This window comes from Taeniopygia guttata, chromosome 1A, assembly GCF_048771995.1.
Source record: "Taeniopygia guttata chromosome 1A, bTaeGut7.mat, whole genome shotgun sequence".
In the NCBI taxonomy this organism is placed as follows: Eukaryota; Metazoa; Chordata; class Aves; order Passeriformes; family Estrildidae; genus Taeniopygia; species Taeniopygia guttata.
In genome coordinates, this window is record NC_133025.1 from 38520814 (window position 1) to 38543019 (window position 22206).

Sequence of the window (22206 nt, forward strand, 5' to 3'; positions counted from 1 at the left end):
TGTCAGAGCACTGGAAGAGAGGAGAAAAAGATTACAAAATACTAAAGAAAATAAATCGGCTGAATATTATTACGTCATTTATTCTGTCAGTACATTTATCCGCTATCGAAGGTCTTCAGAGCTTGCGAAACAAATGTAGTGTCTTTCTGAACGGAAGTAGTTAATTCTAGTAAATAAGTTGCAGGGCCCCCTGTGCCCCGTTAGATGGCAGCAAGAAGAAGAGAAAGCAGCGCAGATCCCGCCGCTGGCTCCTGCAGTCCCCTCGCTCCTCACGGACGCTCCCGTGCCCCGGCCTCGCCGGGCCCCGCCTGAAGGAGCCGCCCCAGCGCGGGGCAGCCCCGGCGGAGGGCCGGTCCCGGGGCGGCCCAGCGCGGGCGATGCCGCTGGGCCTCCCTTCTGGGAACCGCGTCCCGAGCAGGCAGCTCACCTGGTCAGACACCTTGGCTGCGGGAAATGCAGCTTTACCTCACACGTGGGTGAGGTTGTGCGGGACTCTTGGCCAGCATTTGAGGATGCAAGGAGGAAAAATTGAGAGTTGGTGTGTAATAGAGAGGCAGTTTCAAGACTGTTATTTCTGTCTTTATGCCACACAACACAAATTTAGAAAATCTCTGCCTCAGGGATTGCTGGCAATGTTTGTTGTCATGGTGTAATACTGGGAGGAAAACCTATCTTTATTTATTTATCATATTCTTTCCTGAATGATCTTTTGGCAGCTGTCAGAGATGATTTCCAGAGATGAACTACCTGAGTACGGGTGCTCATCTTGTGTTGAAATGCACTGACAGAAGCCAAAAGGAATTTTGGTGGGTTTGGAGTACTTTTAGCATGACACAGAGTGTCTTATTTTAATCCCAAATCTAAAAATCACCCTTATACAAGTAATTTCAAAAATGTCTTTTATTGAAGTGTTTCAGGAAAAAAGCCCTCTTTTTGTATCAAATCTGAATATCATTCTACTGAATATAAATGTTTTTTACCTCTGATGGTCCTATAGAAATTACAATATAATTAAGACTGAAAGTTTGGTGAAGAAATTATATAAACTATTCTATAATTATATAAACTATTTTTATTAGTTTCTATCTATAATATATATATAATATCTATATTTATACACACACACATATATATATATAATATATAAATAAAGTTATATAAACCTTTTGTAAAAGGGAAATTAACAAGCTAATTAGAGCTAACCTTTTATTTTCAAGTGTACTTAGAAGTCCATATAGGAAAATAGCAAAGGTCTGCTTGATTCCAATCAAGTAGACCTCAGTACAGCAATCCTGGTTTACATCATCTTATTCTCTGACCATACTCATACACATTTTATGTGTTTAAAAAGTGTGCATGGTTTTAGAATTATAACTTGTTTACTAAGGAAACATGTGAAGTAACTCCTTACTCTGCACAGGTTCAACTTTGTGATAAGGATGTGAAATTGGATTGTCTGTTGTGCTTTGTATACAGTGCTGAAAAATCTTGTAAGAATCACAAGTGTTTAATGAACTGAAATTTCTTCTTGAATATTTAGTCCCAGGTGCTGTATCAGATTTACAACTAGCAGAAGTGGAAGCCACATACGTAAAAATTACTTGGAGGAAACCACAACAACCAAATGGAATCATTACCCAGTACAGAGTTAAAGTACATGTGCAGGCAACACTCGTCACTATGGAAAACACTATTCTTGGAGATAAAAATAAGGTATTATTTTCTCTTTTTTAAATATAGATTTTATGTTAGATTAAATTTGCTCTCTGCCTTAGCTGACATTTATAGAATGAACTAGATCCCACAGAGAAGTTGTCAATTTTTTTAAAAGCCATCTTCCTCAGTCCACTCTCTTTCTTTGACTGGCCTTCAAAAAGATTCCAATAATGCTGTTTCCACAACATGAGAAAGAAAATTATTCTAGTAAAATGATCCAGCTGCTGAAGGCAGGAAGCCACAGCCCACAGGCCTTGAGTTCTTTGCAGCACAGGGTGGCTAGACTGTTAAGAGTAAAGATTTGGATGCCTAAATTGATACACAGCCACTCAATCAAACCTCTAGAAGACATGGGTATGAACCCTGTGAATTCAGAAGTGTCCAAAGGCTAGCTAAGTGTTTTACTAGCAAGGCAGACAGGCTTAGACTTTCTGCCTCCTTCTGTATCCTTAAATTCACATGTGTGGTCCTACATGCTTAGCTCCATGCTGGGGTGGCATATTAAGGATATCTGTGCACATCTATGGGATCTTATCTCTGAGGGAGCTTAAGCTGTCAATCAGTCTAGCTCCTGGATTTTGGGTGCTGATGTGCTTTATGTGCTTAGAGCAGCTCTGAGTTTGCAGCACACAACTGTAGACCCCTAGCAAACATTCAGCTCAGGATTGAATTCTTTCTGAGGTAGGGCTTTTTGGGCTGAATTTTGAAAACAAGTGCCCAAAGTCTGCACAATTCCTTATTTTTTCAGACAGTGATGTCTTTCACTGGATCTGAATTGGAATCTAAGCTTTTGATGTATAGCTCAAGGAAGGAGTTCACTTTCAAGTTGAATGATATAAATTAAATAGAGCCCTGGGGTCAAATGTTAAATAAGGAGCAAGGGGAAAAAATTAGGATAAGGATCCATTCATTAAGCCAGGCAGGCATCCTTGGAAAAGGAAAGTATATAACTCTGTAATTAAAGATTGTATCATAATCAGGACACAAAAAATTAAAGTAGTCTGCACAAAAATATTTTAGTGATGGAATTTTCTAATTTTTGAGCTCTTAGTGCAGTATCATTGCTGCTTTATTATAATTTGTTGAATGTAATTTTCTAATTAAAACCAAAGCAAATAATAGACAGCCTTGCTTTATCTAGAACCACATTGACCACAGCTTAGACCAGCTACAGGGCTTGAACTGGCAGACCCGCTGTGCTAATGGTACTCAAAAACCAGTAGCAATAAAAAGCTGTTGTCTTATATATGGAAAATCCTCATAAGCAAAAAGTATTTCCATGTGGCCTAATATTTTGCTATAAAATGCTGGTGAAGATGAATCATACACAGGTTTTACTTCTTGGTACTTTGGTGAGATTGATGCTTTAACTATGCCTGTGGCTAATGTACCTCACCTTAAAGGAGTAAAAGTGGCTTTGCCCTTTCTCTGCCCAGAGTCCATAGGAAAGGACTAATGTGTATTAGTTACATCACTGTAAAAACATGTCTGACAATGAGGTGGCCCATATATGTGAGTGGGGAGAGTTCCAGATGACAGCAGAACAAGTCAGAGATACTTCAGTCCTGGATTTGGTCCCAGATTTTGAAGGGGCAGGAAGATCCGGTGCTACACCGTTTTGTACCTATGGTCTAGCCTCTCTCTTTTCTGCTTTTGTTTCTCCTCCCTTTGTTGTTCTTGCTCCACTTATATCTGCTGCTATCCATTTCCAGCATTTGTTCTTTACGTCTTCTGTCATATGGGCCCCTATATCTCTTACCTCCCTTATACTCTCCTTTTTCACATATACACACCCTTATTTTTCTCTCCCCTTTATTTCATTAGCTTCTGGTTTTCTCCCTCTCCTCTTATTCCCTCTCAGAGATCTAGTCAGCCATTTCTTGAAAGGGCCATCTGAAGTTCTCTTGTTTTCAATGCCTGCTGCCTTCTTTCAGGTTCTAGTTGGTACAAATAAAATCTCCCAAGTTAAAATGTGTATCTATTCAATATAGCTCCAAAGATATAGCTGTAAAATTAAACACCTTACTTTAAAATTTCCACACTAATATAAAATATGTATTTGAAGATTTTTTTTAAGAAGTGGTGTTTGATTAAACAGTAACCAGAATAAAATGTTGTAGGCTACTGGCAGCTGAACATTTTTTATGACAAAGCTTATATTTTTAAAATTATTCTAATGATCAATAATGTTTTATGCCAACATTTATATAGTACTATATGCATGCACAAACAGACAAGCATCATTTCTATATTATATATAAATTTAATTATGTAATTTAGTGATTACTAGCTTTGTGATTTCTTTTTATATTTCTAATTTATAGTATCTGATTGGTTCTTTGGAACCATATGCAATAAATGAAAATATCAAACCTTCTTCTCCCCCTTGGAATTCAGTGGAAGCAGACAATGATTTATATGAAGGTTCAGCTGAAATGTTTTCCAGCATTCAGACAGCTTCCCCAGTAATATTTACAAGTGTATCTGGTGATAATTTGCCTGATATAAATGGAGCTACAGAACTACATTCTGCTTTGGGTAAGATATTTTAGGATATTTTTCTACCTGCTTCTTTGTGCTCAAGGACCCCCATCACTGTCCCAGATATGAACTTTAGCTCATGGTTCAAGCAAATTATAAATGGGTCGTTTGCTGGAGTCAGATTTTTTTTACTACCAAATAACCTTCTGAAGCAAATGGGAATGCCACACAGGCAGGAACTAGCCCCTTGTCACCCAGCTGACCTTCTTCCTAGTGAAGGGAGCACCCGAAAGCCATCAGCCAAGCTGCATAGACAATCAGTTATTACAGTTGCCAAAGCAGGTGTGATTGTCAGGGATTAACATATCTCCAAGCCCTTCAGAGACCTTGATTTTTCTAAGCCTTTTGACTAATAGGTTTTCAAATGTCAGTGAAGGTAAATAGGTCAAAAAGTTACAACTTTGCTGTATGGGTTACAAACAGGTGGAGATGACCCCATGACATGGTGATGTCATTAGTGAGTACACTTGTTCTGTATTATCAATGGACCACTGTTTCTTTACCAAGTATGGATATTTACAAATCATTAAGCAGCCCTTAGCTGACAGGCAGGGATTTCAAATATCACTCCAAATTTTTACAGTGTTTTGAACAGTGGGGAGAAAAGAATGGTTTTAGGTTTTTTAAAATGATTTAATGAAGTCACTGAATTCATCTATATGCACCAGTATCTAAAACAAGAATTTAATCCTTTATTTTAAATGGCAGTGAATGTTTTCTGTGCTGTGTTAATCCTGATGAATATTCTTTGTCATACACAAGAAATGTACAGCATTTTAAATGTAAATCTTTTTTATGGTCTTCTTCAGTTTGAGGTATTGAGTTGATAAAAGATATCCATGTTTGAAAATTTATTTCAGCCAGTGTCTGTTATGATCTACCATCCAAGTATTATTTTATAGGAGTTACTATAGTAGTTAAAGCTGTTGGCAGCCAAATTTTTATCAGGGTCAGCTGAATTTTCAATGCCTTCATTTTAATGCCCTTCTCACTGAACTCTGAGCCTGATATTCAGGTATGTGAAGTGCCCACACCTTTTCATGTTGCACTGGCATAATGACTTCTTTATAGCAGATGGTTTTGGCTAACACAGTTGGATTGAGGCTGATTTTGAACTTTATTTTAAGTGCACCAAACTCTGTGGGCATGCACAGCTTCATCATTCTACTGACCAGAACTCTTCTGGTAAAAATACCAGCATGAAGGGATATGTGAAGGCAGCCTTTCGAAGTATTGTTGTTCTAGCACCATTAGGACAGCAAGGAAGAGGGAATCTGTCTGTCTTTAAAAATATTTAAAACCCCTCAAAAGCTCCATCAGTCTAGGAGCTGCTGTTCTGAAATCCCTGGAGAAACTAGACCTTATACAAAAGTACCCTTCCCTAGCTTCTAGAGGATTACTCACTAAACCTCACAATTCTACTTGTTGCTCCTTCATTATTTCACCTAGGCCAATCTATCTATTGTACACATGAAAAGGGACTCTTCTTTAGGGACTTAAGAGGTTGAATGCAGACTTTTTATTTTTTATATTTGACATGTAAATTCATTCTTTGAGAATAAAATATTTCCAAGTTGCCATGCCAAAGTGAGTTTAGAATGCATAAGAAAGCAAATTACTTTATGAATAAGCAGCTATTCTCTCTATTTACTCACAGATAATCAATATAACATCAATGTTTTGGCTGAAGAACTGTCATATGTTATAAAGGGCCTCACACCTTTCACAGATTACACAGTTAGTGTGTCTGCTTTCACTGCTGTTGGAGAAGGACCACCATCAGTTCTTACAGTCAGGACACATGAACAAGGTAAATTCAAACTGGTATTACCAAAGCTAACATACATGACTTATTTCACTGAATGTTAGAATTTTTTTAGTAATTTATTTGCTTACTGTTATGTTTTTATGTTTTTGTTCAAGTCCCAAGCTCAGTACAAAATATATCTTACAAGAATATTAGCTCCTCCTCTGTCTTGCTGTATTGGGATCCTCCAGCAAATCCCAATGGGAAAATCATTCATTATACTGTTTATGCGATGGAACTGGATACCAAAAGAGCATTTCATGAAACAACTTCAAACAACAGCTTACTTATGACAGGTACAGTGTCATTTAATTTAAAAAAATATAAAACTATAAGCTTGCAAGTACATTTTACAAACTTCTTTTTTTCAATTTTATATAATGTAGCCATTTGAAATATATGTGGATCAAATCTCGCACATTCACACATGTCCATACACACAACAAAACTGCATATATAAAAAAGGTTGGGACACTCCTCAGACTTGTCTACTGTGGAGAAATATGTAGGGTATGTGAGATGGGAGAAGAGGGCTGGTTAAGATAAACAGTAATTTTTGAAATGGTACAAGCAGTAATCTATGAAATGGATTTCTCCTTGGAATACTTGCCTCAGTCTCCTGTTTCCCCATAGGAAAATATTCCTAAATTGTCAAGTCTTTTTCAGATTTGATTTTTTTTCACAGCATTTTTCTGATATTAATAACAATTTTCTTATTTAAGGTAGTATTTTTTTATAGTAATTGAAGCAAACACATTCCTAATAGAGTTTCACTTATCATTGATGTTAATCAGAATAATGCATACAGACTAAATTCATATATGCATCCTTTGAAGTCCCTGAAAAATTCTTTAAGCAATTTACAGAGTCAAAGCTGGTTGGCTTCAAAATCTGCTGATTTAACTGTATGCCTGTTTGACTGTCACCAAATAAATGGTATTGTACATAATGCAATACCATTGCATTATGGTATTGCATTATGTACAATACCATTTATTTAGGTATAAATAGGGTGCATAAAAAACTCTCAGAACAGTATCCAGTACTGTAGTTTTATAAGTAGCTATGACAAAAGAAGTCAACAGTCTTTGTTTACAAAGTTAAGAGTCAAGATTTTTTAAATTAATCTTTGCAGGTTTAAAAAAGTACACAAATTATAAAATGAGAGTCACAGCCTCTACCGCAGTTGGAGAAAGTGCTTTGTTGGAAGAGAACGATGTGTTTGTGCGAACCCCTGAGGACGGTAATACATTGTTTGCAATGATGACTTATTTTCTGTACTGAACTTTGTGTTTGTTCAAAAAGAAGACTAGCACATACAAAAAAGAGGGAACAAAGTGTATAGATAAAACCAATGTTGAAATTATTAGCCTTCTATCAGTCACTGACTTCATTCAGACAATATTTAGATAAGTGCTATAAAAAATAATAATGAAAGCTGCGGCATGACTTGCAATCAACCAATTTCAAATGTGATAGACAAATGAAAGGAAAGCTGCAGAGCTGAGGCTCCCTCTCTCAAAGCAGTATGTCCCTAGCATTGATCTAAATCATAATCTTTGTGATTCCATTTTCTTTTTATTTTTGTTATCATATGTAGATTAGGTTGGTTTTGAAGCATATGGGCATTTCAAAATTTCAGAGGCCATATTTCTATTTGCAGGCAAAGATGCTGATAAAGTGAAAATTTTTTAATGATGAATATAATAATCAGTTGTTTTTGTATAGGTTTTATTAATTTTAAGACTGGTCAATAATTTTAATGTCAGGTATAATACTACATTACAAAGAGTTTTGAATCTTCCTTTTTTACTTGCAAGGCAGTTCCAGCCCATGAAGGCATTAGGGCAAGAGCTGGAGTTGTCATTGGCTTCTGCAAAAAAAACATGGGAAATTGATTTGCAGAGCAGAGCTATGAATATTAGTCTTTTCTTGTTTGTATCAAGTTTCTATTTTCACTGGTTTCAGCAGTTATTTCCAGGTTTACTGAAGTAATGCAGAGGGTGATTACCCAATTGTTGTTTATCTCTCTCATTTTCAAATGTACTACAATACAAGAACAATAATTGAATGCCAATAAAGGAGAGAAAAGTACTTTACGATTAAGAATTATGAGTATTTATGAAGATTAGGTTATTTGAATAACCACACAAAATATCAGATTAAATAGTGAAACTTAAAATAGTTAGTGAATATTTTTAAAATTTACATTCTCCTATACTTTTAGTATTTTTACAGAGGAAAGGCACATCACAAGAGAAGAAAATTACTTTTATATAAGTATTTTTCTCTCTGAAATCTTACAATCCCTTGCCTGTTAGTGTTAAAGAAGTTTTTCATAGTAGAGTTTCTCTCTTCAGAGCCAGCAGCCAACTGCTCATTCATTCACAAAAGAGCTGTGCAAGGCTTGAGGAAACTGTGAGAAACTCACCAAGAATTCTTGCTTTTTTATAAGGCTATGCATAATTGTTTATCTTCTCCTTACTTAGCTTTCCTGAAGTAATTCAGGCTGAGATTCTTGTATCCTAATTTTAGCCAAACTAGGAACAGAAATTTGTTTGACTCTTGAAAGGAGAGATGGCTCCAAATAAAAGATTCACTACAATTGTCTTAGATAACTTGCATTAGGATGGAAGAAACATCTTGCATTTAAATATTTTACCATGCCAGATAAATGGCAAAATATGTTTAAATTAAAAATTAAGCTTCTTCACATGGCAAATATTCATGTGGGTAGTCTTGTCATCCTGAGAGCAGTGATCTGTTACAGTTAGCACTTTCATGTGCTCAGAAATCAGAAATGAAAGTAATTTGTAGGACCTTTTAGGCAAAAAAATATAATGATGAATTCTGCCATATCTGCAAATGGATGTTTGTACACAAACTGAATCCTATGATCTTGAGTAGGTAGTATATTTTTATCTTGATTTTACAGACTATTTCAGGAGTGAAGTGATGAAACCTTCAGAGGAATCAAAGTTGACATTCAGAGCTGATTTTATCCATAAGTGCAGCCCACACACTTCTTCAACACTTCCATGCCTTATTAGCTCACTGGAGTCACATGAACTCATACATTGCTAACTGATTTAGCCACACAACACCCTGGAGCTGAACTTGCTTTGTGCATGACCTTCACACCAGAGTGTGCAAGATTTACAGAGGGTTCACTAAACAAAATTTAGTTACTGTGCATGCAGGCCCTTTCTTGGTTCAATATTTGATTGAGTGAAGTACTAATGGTTATTTACATAGAAAGCAGTAAGAGGACATTAATCCAAGTTTAAAGAACTGAATATGAGGAAGACAGTGAGAAGATTTACATGAGACTGGTAGAGAGAAGAAATTCTTTTTCTTAATAAGTGCAGTTTGAGATAGATTTAGAAGTGGACGAGAAAAGAAATTTCAGAAAAGCTAAAATGTCATAATGCAAAAAGACGCCTAGCTTTACGAGCAGAAAAGAGACATACCAAAATTAAGTAAGGTAAAAAGCGGTAAGGCTTTGAGGAGAGTGAGAAAATGAGTGTAGCTCTTTTGGTACAGTTAGGATCCAATGCCAGAATCCAATAGGTTTATGATCTCAGTTCTGTATTCAATTACTTGAAAAGTTGTTTTTTTCTGATATCTGTATTGCAGAACCAGACTCCCCACCTCAAAACTTAGAATTAATAAATGTAACTGCAACAGAAATAAATCTGAGATGGTTACCACCTGAGCAGCCTAATGGTCTTATAACTCACTATGAAGTTCTGTACAGTGATTCCAACGATTTTTTAATTAAAAATGCCTCATCTACAAGTATATCACTAAGTGAAATGAAGCCATATACTCTCTACAACATCTCAGTAAGGGCATTCACCAGACTTGGCTATGGGAATCAGTCATCTTTTCCGCTTCTGGTCAGAACTTCTGAAACTGGTGAGTATTTTTTAAAAAAAATAAATTTTTTGACAAAAAGTTGCTTTAGGACAACATTTGATCGTTGTTGTTTAAATAGATAAGTTTAAATAATTTTAAAAGTATTTGCTTTCTTTGCAAGGCAGTGAGTTTGAATCCTGTTTCTGTTTTATGTACAAAGCAAAAGAACAAGGCCAGGTTCTTGGGGGTGGGTTGGGGAGCCAAGAGCCCGGGGGTCCCTGGGCCAGCTGAGCAGAGGCCTCACTAGCCAGGACTTGTCTCACCACCCTGCTGCAAAGCCCATGGGGCAGGCAAGGCATGGCTGCCAGGGCCAATCTGGCATTCCAAACACCTCATGCTGATGTGGCAGGTCTGAGGTCAAGCCAGGAAAGGAAGTTCACAGGTTCAGTGACAGTAACCAAGATAGACAGAGCCACTGGGCTCTGCCAGTGGGGCAGGCCTGCAGTGGGGGAGCCAAGCTGAGGCTGGGCTGCCATGTCAGGCAGGGACTAGATCAGTGGGTCCATGGCCAAGCACTGCCATGGATGCAATTCAATGACAGCAATGAAGCTGAATTGATTTCTATAAATTTTTAATTACCTTGTTGGTACATGTGTGTCTAAGTGGTTTTCATCTTCAAATTCAGCCTCTTTTAAAATGTATTTCATAAAAAATAAATAGGATGCAAATCCAAATATTAACAAAGTGTTTAATTGAAACTGGTTTATAAGAATTCTTTCCAAATCAATTAAACTGACTGAAATCTTCTACAATTTTTTCCTTCTAGTTCCTGCTTCTGCACCAGAAAACATAACCTATAGGAACATCTCATCCATGGAAATTGAATTATCATTTTTTCCGCCATCCATTCCCAATGGAATCATACAGACCTACACAATATATCTCATGAGGGCCAATGGGACTGAGCAAAGAATTATAAACACTACCCTTCTGACACTACGTATTACAGGCCAGTATATAATGATCTGGAACTTATGGCAACTGTGAGTTTTTCTGAGATGCGTGCAACAGACAGAGATGTAATAATTCATTGATTGGACCTGATCCTTCTTGCTCTTACAGAAAGTTTTTTGCTTCCTGTCCTGAGAAATAACTTGTGTCCTGTCATAATGTGGTGAAATGTAATAGAGTCTAACATATATCTTACTGTATTTTGGATGTTTAAAGTACAAGGATCTTCAACAGATATCTTTGCAGACCTATCATTGTAAAAAAGTAAACCCTCAAGTCACCTAAAAGTCTCTGATCTTATTCTGGATAAAACTTTCTTTTCCACTCACCTTTTCATCTTTTCCTAAGTTCTGCCATTATCGCTGAGGCATGGCACAGTGACTAATGCTGGGAGCTCAGTACCTTCACTGCTACATTTTCAGAGTACAGCCAAGGACAAACTGTAAAACATTCTAGGAATATGAAATACAAGCTGGTAATTAGGGCTTTACCCCTTCATTTGCAAAGTATTTTGTGTTCCAAGCTTTCTCAATGATTATTTCAGTCTATAATGACACAGATTATTGTGATAGGCTTATTTACTACATCAAAAATACTTGCAGTCCATTAAAAAATAATTTGTTTCATTGAATAGTTGTTTTATTGAATTATTCCTTTTTTTTTTGTTTAGATTTAAATAAATATACAGAATATACTGTAGAAATATCTGCTAGTACCACAATGGGGGAAGGCATTCGTAGTTCACCTCTGCATATACTAACTGATGAAGACGGTAAGTCAGAACAGAAGATTCAGTGCATCATTTTCTGCCTGCATTCTTAATTTACTCTTAAACTTCATGTCAGATGTTTTTAAATTTTATGCACTTTCGTTGGCTGTTATGTCTCTCCATTTCTATCTGTACCTACGTATTTACACACAAACATATTTATCTGTCCGTCCATCTACCAATATATTTATCAGTACAAGCTGTATGAAATGTTGCAATTGCTGTGCATAGACTTTTGATCTTACCAATATCTTATGACTCTGAAGAATCTTAATTTACTCATATTATTTTAATCTAATACATGACGTGGTAGAATTAAATATTGTATTTGGTTTTTCAGTCATGTGAGAGCTCAGGAAAGGGAAAACCATAAAAAGCAGTTTGAATGCTCCAGGGACATTTCTGTGGAGTTTCTTGGAGGGAGATTTTTGTATTATTCTAAACAGATGCTTGTACAGGCACACATAGATAGATATGAAATAATTAATATTATGAAAATGCCCAAAGTCCATCATCTGTAGCACCGGACTTCCAAATTGAGCTGGGGCGTGTGCAGGCTGAGGGTAGAGCACAGTTGTTGCAGCCCCTGCTAATTTTTACAGTAGGTCAAAAAATAGCAGAGAAACATTAAAATTGTAGTTGTACTTTCGGTACACAATGTTGTAGTGTGAAGTTATCATTGGTCACCTCTCTAGTTTCTGCAGGGGAATCCTGAAAAAAAATTCATAGCAAAAATCTTAACTTAGGTGCTGTGAGTCACATTTTTGAAAAGGCTGTGTCTGTTCCTCTCCTTTGCTTCAGGAGGAAATCTCTGGTAACCTATCTAAAGTGGCATTGACACAAGCAACTCACCAGCCACACCATCAGTAAAAAAAATTTGCTGAAGAGTTATGTTTCTGGAGCAGACTGAAAAGAGCTAGATTGGATAAATCCATTTTTTAACCAGAGATTATTTTTATTTGGAATAATGTAGTTTCTATTCTTTAGCAAAAATAAAAATAAAAAAGAAATTCCTTGAATAATAATTGTAGAATTAACTAGACATGTCAAAAACATGACATTCACCATATGACAGATCTTTTATTGTATAGCCGTTGAAGATAATATAACAAGTAAAACACAAAATAAAGCTGTCAACATATTTCACCAGTAAATACACTCACTGAATGCAGTGAACCTTTGTTTATGAAAAAATATAAAATATAAGGAGTTATAAAAGCTTTATGCCAACTTTAAAGATAGTGAAAGGAACAAGGATTGAAAAACAACAATATTTATAATACACCACATGTTCTGTATTCACAGGAACACAGTGTTCCAAGGTTCAGACCAAATGTTTCATAGATTTGCTAATAGTTATGCTCATATTTTCAATTTTCATGCATGACTACAGCTATGACCTGAATTTTTAGTGCATGATGTTCTTTGGTTTAATGTGAGAAAAACAAATGTAATTCTAATATTACTTAATAGTGATGCATAGGTCCATGAATGAAGATGCAGATGAAGATTCATTTCTCAGTAACATGCTGATAATAAAGCAGTATAATTTATGCATACATTAGTTATTTTTCTTCAGTAAAATTAATAAGAACCTTAGAAAAAAGTCAAACGTGGTCTAGCATTTTCATTTATTTACAATGTTTCCCTGCAGAGTCGGGATATGGTGTCATCTAGGGATCATCTTAAAATTAATTTTAAGGATCTCAGTGAATGCCTATCTTTTCATTTGCTGTTGTGACATGTAAATCTATCAATGTCCTCCTTATTTGATTGAGTGAATAGATTTTACCACTGTCTAGTATGCCACAATCCTACATATCTCTCAATGCCATGCTTATCCACTTTTCCACCTTTTGGCACTTTGTAGAATTCTTTACAGCACCTTTTTTTTTTTCCTCAGGGGAACTATTATGCTTTATTTTACATGTGTTCATATCTATGAAGCTCTTGCTTTTATTAGAAGGGAAAAAAATTACAGCAATGTACTTGGGCAGTAGGTGAATCACTGTGACCTAGCCATTGCTCTGTTTTCTCATGAAGTACTTTTTCCATTGAATCACAGAAACAGATGTTCTAACAACACCATGCAAAATCTTCTTTTATCATCTGTCAGAAAAAGGAAAAGAAGCTGTGCCTTAACATTAGCTGATGGATACTATACCAGTGTGGTACAAGGTTAACTTTCTATCACAAATAATTCAAAGCCTATTTAAGGATGTTGTGTATCCCACTGATCCTAGCTGTTTAACAAGATGTTGTGTCCTATTGTCTCATTTTATAGCTCCAAGTTCTCCTCCACAAGCCCTCTCTGTAAAACAGTTGTTGGGTGTCACTGTGAAGTTGTCATGGAAACCTCCACTGGAGCCAAATGGAATTATCCTCTATTACACAGTTTATGTCTGGTAAGATTTTTCTGGAAGTACTTCTGAGGATAAATGTTAATCTGTAACCTATCAGGAATGTTAGGTTTTTGTTGCACAATATGTTGAATACATGTTTTGGGATAACAAATATCCATCCAGCACTTAAAATACTGGTCTTTTTTATATGCAAATTCAGACTAGCCAAAAACTGGCGGAACAATTTCAGCATTTTGCAAGCATTTTAAACATTTTTTTTTTTCCCAAAGGTTATACTACAGTAAGTGACTTCAGATTTAAACTAGAGCATGGTGCCTATTTTCATTATAAGCATTATAAGCATTAGGCCTGCTGCAAGGCAGGGTGCAAACCCATGCTGAATTGTCAAGGAGATTTGAAATAGGCTTAAAATAGAGAAATATTGCCTTCTTTTATAGAGAGTGTGTAAGAGCCATGTTCAGAGTTTTTGTATGTGCTATCAATTATGTCTTCTCCTATATTTTATATCTATTACATTCATAGCAAACATGTGTTTTTAACAGATACTTTTCATTTTATTGTGTTCTAGTTTTTTCTATCTAATATTTTTTTATTATTATTTTTTGCCTCCTGTCATATTTTTTCACCTTTCCAAAGGAGTTTTGTCACTTTAAAACTTGCAGCTTCTCTCCTATTTCTTGCAAAACATAGTTTGGTCTAGCAATGTGGCATCTCTTTAAAGACCTATAACTTCTACTGGGAGTGCAAACACTTTTTATTGATCACCTTTAATATATTGCATTTATGCATTACCATTTTATTGCCACTGCTAAGGTGCAGGAATACAAAATACTAAAGTGCATAAGATGCCAACCAGATGTGCAAATTCTCAGTTGTTAAGGGCAAACTACTCTTGAACTTGCATTACTTTATTATTTAACAGTTTTGGGGTGGGGTGTGGCCTCAATCACTACTATTTTTTTAAATTATAATTCCTAGTTAAGTTGGTGATAAAGTCAAGAGGAGAAAGCTTTCCAGAAAAGTTGAATTTGTCTTTTCTTGTTAGTTCTACTTTAATGAGAATGTCTGTTGCTCTTTAAAATAATGACTGTCCTCAAGCTAGGGAAGATTTACTTTATGATAAGGGCTATGGTTTTGATGAACGTTGTGTTCAAAGACTTGAGGTTATGCAACTTTTCATCCTTATGTCCCCCTATAACTTGCTCCTTTTGTTACTGTGAGAAAAGATTTAGACAGAATTATTTTTAAAAAAGAAACCACTCTTAAATTGTCCATCTTTCTAAATATTGCAATTAAGAAATCACAAAACTTCTTGCTATAAGGCTTGCACATATTCTTTTTGCTCTGTCTTGTCTTTCCTTACTGTGCCATACCTAAATTTAGAGAGGCTTTAGGTATCATGTTAAGGCAAAGACATTTGAGAAAAACTCCCTTTGCCTTCAAAGGGGTCATAACTTCACTCCTTCCTTGGCAGAGAGTGAGGGGTGTGGAGGAAGGAGAGTAATTTTAAGTATTTAAAAGAGTTGTCTGTACAGTTTCATCAAATGCATTGCAGGGGGAGATTTGACAAGGCAAATTGTCATGCCATATATTTGCTGCTCTTGGGAGGTATTCAATATATTTTGGAGGAGACTGTTAATCTCAGTGCTTCTCAATAAAGCAGAAAAAAGGTTACTACAGTTGTTAAATAAATGTTGCTTCACTTCACTTAAATATTTTGTAACAGCTGTAGAGAATTTAGTAACCTTTCTTTAGCTGATTTGGAACAAAAATCCACGATCAATAGAATACAAAGGGTGATATTTGCAATGTTTTCAGTTATATTTTATGAATTTGTCAGAGGACAAGGTGCTAGCAGGTCGTAAAGCACATTTCTTCTTTCCTTGAGCCCAAAACCTCATACTGCTTAAATGTAATTTTAGAGTATTAAAGGTGCAATTTACAAAATTGCTGAACTTGTATGTAGGCATTGTTTTTTTGAATTATTCTTTTCTGCAAATTTTTGTGAGATGCTTATTGACTAGGTCTATTTTGAGGTACAGATTTTTAAGAAAATATGGTGCCTGTCTTTGTCAAATGGAATTATGCAATTTCTTGGAATCTGTGTTGTCTGCATGTTTGAAAAAATGTGATTTAAAACCTTTTATTATTTTTCTTTAGTAAAATTTCTTGGCTTAACTTATTCTGCTAGGTATTTTCTCCCTGTCTGGGAAGGCTGCAGTCACTTTGATCAGTGGTTCCTTATTTTTATTGCAATCTCAGTTATTTCTAAACAGAAAATCAGCTTCCCTTGAAATACCTCAAGTTTTTGTTCTTCTTTCTGTGCCTGTTTTTTGGCAACTCAGATGTAAGAATGCAGTTATTCAGACTAGAAATGTTAGCAACACTAAGCTGTGGATTTTCTTCTTACTTAAATTATAACCAGATATGTATTTCCATACTAAGAATACATTGGGCAAAGATCCAGGAAAAAATGTCTTTCTTTGTATAGAGTTTGATAACTGCAGCTGCAATCTCTTGTAAATTTTAATGACTATTAAAAATGTCAGAAGTTTGAGAAAAATCTCTGTTACCAAGAGTGTTTCCCATGTCAAGTGACATTCCACTCAAAATCTGAGGGTTAGGAAGGATTTTTTTTTTTTTTTATTCTCATACATTTTCTCAATCCAGTTGTTGGTTAATGTAACCTTGTTTCAGATATATTAGATGGTGATCTTTGCTAATGGGACAGTCATTCAGTTATCAAAGGATGTAAGTCTGGTAATTTTGAATCTCTTTTTGCTTTTTTTTTAGTATTAGAACACATTGTCATTTGTGAAGAGTTTCACAGTGACTTCTGGAGCAAGATATTTTGTTTTAATTATCAAATTATCATCTCTGTATGAAATCCTATTAGAGACACAGGACACCTACTCATACAGAGATCTTTGAAGGAATGAAATGTTAGGTTTTTATTTTCCTCATATTTTTTTCTTAAAAGATTATGTTAACTTTACAAGGAATATAAGACTTCTTGAATTCTATATAAGTTATTTCTATATCTTATTTTATTTTCTGAAAATCATTTCATATCTATGCTAATACCAGCCTTTTATTAATGTTACATCTTACAGTCTTTCTAGGCGGGTTTTGACCTGATTGGAGTTCCATTCTGATCCTCTGCTACATTCCACTAGAATTAACTCAGCACCAGCTAATTCCTGTTCCATATCATCTTCTGTTATTCCATTTATAACTTCAGCCTTCTGACCAATTTCATAGAGTCACAGTAGGGCATGCTCCCTATAATCTTTTTATATTTCGCTATTCCTGTCCAGGGAGACAGTTTAGTTATGCCCTACTGTGTCCTTCCCAAGGGTACCACATTACCATTTGAAAGCAGTTAATAGAAATACTCCTCCTTAATATTTCAAATAACCATTATCTTTGTTGATGTAACTTGCAAACATATTTTTGTGGGGTTTTTGGGTGTATTATCTTTAAGAAACAAAATGAAGAGCCCTAATGTGATGTCATGGCACAAAAGTTAGCTTTTCACCATAAAAGAGAAAAAGTTATCCTAGCCTCTTTTAAAATCCTAAACTACCTGTATTTAACATGATACTGCATTTTTAATTTTTGCAAAAAATACTGTAATTATATATATAGAAAGAAATGGTTTGTGTATGCCCTTAATAAAATACTTTTTCTTTAGGAATAAAATGTCAAAGAGGAGTGTAAATGTGACAGAAACATCACTGGAATTCACAGATCTAGAATATAACTATGAGTATAGTGCTTTCCTAACAGCAAGTACAAGATTTGGAGATGGCAACATAAAAAGTGATACTATAACATTCAGAACTTCTGAAGGAGGTAAGCTTCTATATAGTATGAACCTGTATTTTCATTGAGCCATAAAATTCTGTCAGCTTTATTTAAGTTAATAAAGCCACTGAAGTAGAAGTGACATTTGACTTAGAGGGCAGACATTCTACCTGTCTCTGTGGCTCTATCTTTGTGTATACATGTATCTATGGCTCTGTAAAATGATGATATGTATTTCCATTAATTTACTGAGAAAAAAACTTAGCATTTCTCTTCAGGACAGATACGATCCAAGTAATTTCATTCTAAACTTTGAAATAAATAATATTATTTTTGTAATATATTTTAATAGATCCTTTAAGCAGCTGTGATGTAACTTCTGATAGGGAAATACTCTACTTAGAGTATCCCTCTCAAGTCTGAAATATTTTTAATTTGAAAATGAACACTGTAAGTGTACATTGGTTTGTTTATTCTATTTGAATTATTTTATACTTCCAACATGGAAAGTGATATTTATGACTGTATGATATACTATGCTTTGAAAGTCATTCAGTTTAAGTTTTGTTTCTGGTTTTCCATCAGTCATACTTCTATAATCTGTTCCAAAATAAATAATATGCAGGCATACTTCAGAATCATTCTGCATAGATATAAAGAATTCCCCAATGCAGAACCACTTGCAGGATTAGCATCTATTTGAGCCATCCCTCCAAAATCTGTCTACATCATCAGGTTGTAGATATTCAGAGTTGCTATTGAAACTGTTATGGGACTATGAATTGACTTTATAGGGACAGACTTTAAGGAACCAGTTCTGGGGCTCCCCCTCCAGTTAATATTTTGATATTTTCTGGGGCTCCCCCTCCAATTAATATTTTGATATTTTACACAAACTAGAGCAGCACAAAGCAAGAGAGATACATAACTCATAGTCTTCAGTACTCTACTGCAAGCTCTGTAGAGCATTTTCTTGGATGGTGAGAAGTATGGATTTAAATTCTCCTAAGCTGACTTAAGGAATTGAGTTTAACTCTCCTATATCACTGTGTTACTGAGAAGAACCATATGCTGCTATTCTTTATAAATAGGAGGAGAGACTAATGGAAGAAAGTTTACAGAGATCTTCCTGTACATTCAATAGGATGAGAAAAGAGGAAAAAATATAAATTATCATACTGTCCAAGCTTAAGTATCTGGTTTACCTATATGAGTTGGGAGCCTCAATTCTGTTAATAATCAGAACGAAAAAGGCTTTAAATTTAGGTTTTGTGAAAAAAATCCCTTTTTTTTTCCTACTTACTGAATTTGGAGTATAGACATGTAACTCAGTCAACTTCCATGTCTGCAAATTAGATTTTCTATGTGCACAAAGCAGTAAGTACAGGACAAATACTACAAGAAAAATCTTATCTGTATACACATCCACCTAAATACAAATATGGTTTAAAAAGGGTTTTAAAAATTCATTTTACATATACAGTTTTATATCATTATTTTTTAAAGCATAATCAGAAATACATTTGATTTGCCATAGGATGTTGTAAAATCTACTATACTGGATGATCCTCAGATACTAAAGTGCACAAAACCTTGAGGTACAAAAGCTTTAGGTATGCTAAAACTTAACATTTTTCCAGCACCAAGTGATCCACCAAAAGATGTTACATACAGAAACCTTTCTTCCACGTCAATAATGCTATTCTGGACTCCTCCTCAAAAGCCTAATGGAAATATACTGTACTACTCAGTTTATTTCAAAAACAATTCAGGAATATTCATACAGGTAAGCTTATTTTTATATTCTTTCATAGACGTCAATGAAATATTCTAATAATTACTTAAAGATTTAATCAGTTTTATAATTTTCAATAAATTGATTTTTCATATTTCCTTCATCATGATGTAGTTTTTAAACTTACATGTAAGTTTAACGATGTAAGTTTTTAAACTTACAAAGACAGAAGCCCATCTTGTAATCATGTTACACTGTGCATCTCATTGAGCATTCATATCATATAAGCATTAATACCAATAGATTTTGTATAATATTCCATTATGCAAAGTTTATATGTCCATATATATATATATGTGTATATATATATATATATGCACACATACACCTAATATATATCTACTCACTTAACATATGTAGTGGATAGACTCAAGACCCACTACATGCATGGCACACCCTCAACAGTGTTTATTTTAGTCTAATCTATCAATTTGAGTAAATTTCTGGTTCTGGTTTTACTTTTTAATACTTGTTTGTACACTATTGAAAATATGAAGGTAATGTGAAAGTAGGTAATGCATTTTTTTTCATATTTTTCTTACTCTCAAAATGAAATTACTGTTTAGTATATTGAAGCAAAGATGTTATTCTGAAGTTAAAGATTAAAAGACAAAATTTTATAAATAATATTTTGGAGATACATTTTCATTTAGTTTTTTTTGCTCTTGCTTATTTCATCCTTTATTATGCACTACACTTATTAATTGTATACAGTCTTTCTGTTCTACTTTCTGTGATTATATTATGGTGCAGAAAAACAATAAGAGAAATAAGTTTCCTTTAAAAGTTTTTGGTCACAAGTTTTACACATGTGGTAGAAAAACAAGAAATATAAATTCATTTAGAAAATTATGTATGGAAAATAACCTTGACTGCATAAAATTTATGATCAAGATATGTGTAGGGTGAGGTATGCACGTTTTTGAGGATAACTAGAAAAAATATTCACAAGTGTTAAAAATAACTGTGAGTGAACAATTGCTGACACACTTCAGTGTGTACACGTCTCTGACTCCTGTGAAGATATGTAGTTGCTGGACTCTGCATAGTTTCAGGTGCAAGCAGGACTGTGCCATGAATTCACATTCTAATGAGATTAAAATCAGGGCTACAGTTCAGATCGTAGACTGTTTGCACATGCTGTTACAGCAACAGTTTTTTTCTTAAATCTCTGGACAAACTCTACATCACCTGAGCTAGCCCATCCTATGAAGGACATTTCAAGCAATTTTAAAGGAGGACAATGGACTTGGGACTATTCCTGCCTTTAGGAAGGTGCAACTCTGAGATGAATGAGTGAGGTGAAGCTGACACTCTGAGGGAGAGAGAGATTAAATCCCCCGGGATGTGCCCAGGATTCTGGAAATAAAGGAGGAAGATAGGGAAGATGGAGCACAGTAGCATTAGCCCAGCGAGGTGAAGGTCCAGTTTTATTATCATGTGATGTAGTTAGGCCAGGAATGGATGGTGGCACAAGTGGAAGTTACTGCGGGATATTATGTGTTGTCAGGAGAAAAATGCTGACAGTAGTTCTACCTCTGTGTGTGGAACCTACCATTTTCATCCTTTTGACTTTGATTTTTATCTCATTCCTTTGCCCTCAGAATGTAGGTTTCAGCTGCTGTTCCATCTGTCTCTTACTACCCATGGGATATGAACATTAATCTCTCTAATCATGATCAAATATTAATACTGCCTTTAATTCTTTCTGCCCTTTACGTCCTGTCTGCTCACTGTTTAGCATGGCAACTACCATATCTACACTGCAGTCCTAATCTATACCTTGGAATTCTTGTGGATGCAAGACAGATTTCAAACAGGTGAAAAAAAGCCAACTCATTTCTGTCAGATATTTTATATTACTCCTTTTACAACAGAAATGCATGTGTGAAAGTCAGCCTGATATGTGACTATATATATATACACACATATATGATACATACGGACAGTTGTAACCTGCATGACTATGCATATGTATATAGCTTTCAACTTTTTGTAACTTAGAAGTATAACCATGTAATTGCAGGGTCTGTTGCTAAGTTTTGTATTGCACACATTTGGAAAGAAAGAATCCTTGGTTGAAATACTCTGTGTCAAGGTCATCGTTCTGCTTATGTTTAAACAAACTGTATTTTCAGTTTGAGAAATTATACAGGAGAATTGAAAAAGTGGGTGATCTTTTCACATTTCATATTTTCACATTGTGAGTAGCCATTCTCTACCAGTCTCCTCTGCTTCTTTTCAGGACATAATGCCAGAGGTCCAAGTCTTAAAGCATAACTTCTAGATGCCTGAATAAACACCCTTGCTGAAGAATATCAAGCAGATTAATATCTCCCAATGCTCTCATAATCTGAAATAGATACAGAAGTCATACTAAACTATTCTGTTTTCTCAATTTCTCACTGTCTGTGCTATTTTGTTGTCTTAATTTATCACTTTTCACATATTCTCAAAATGCTCAGGCATATTAAAACCTAATCAATATAAACCACTGACAATTAATATGTTAAAACTAGGAAGTTAGTAGTTGCAAAAT

General features: G+C 35.0%; 1 protein-coding gene across 5 annotated transcripts in view; it reads left to right on the forward strand.

The window, feature by feature from the left end:
- PTPRQ (protein tyrosine phosphatase receptor type Q) overlaps positions 1-22206 on the forward strand; it is a 120280-nt gene that overhangs the window by 31962 nt on the left and 66112 nt on the right. For all 5 annotated transcript variants that reach the window (XM_041713047.2, XM_030260334.4, XM_072923113.1 and 2 more), the window contains 11 exons: positions 1541-1713; positions 4041-4254; positions 5915-6067; positions 6181-6360; positions 7200-7307; positions 9701-9982; positions 10749-10931; positions 11604-11705; positions 13987-14107; positions 17760-17920; positions 19513-19658. In XM_041713047.2, coding sequence (XP_041568981.2) covers positions 1541-1713; positions 4041-4254; positions 5915-6067; positions 6181-6360; positions 7200-7307; positions 9701-9982; positions 10749-10931; positions 11604-11705; positions 13987-14107; positions 17760-17920; positions 19513-19658 — 1823 coding nt within the window. The remainder of the gene's footprint in view (positions 1-1540; positions 1714-4040; positions 4255-5914; positions 6068-6180; positions 6361-7199; positions 7308-9700; positions 9983-10748; positions 10932-11603; positions 11706-13986; positions 14108-17759; positions 17921-19512; positions 19659-22206) is intronic.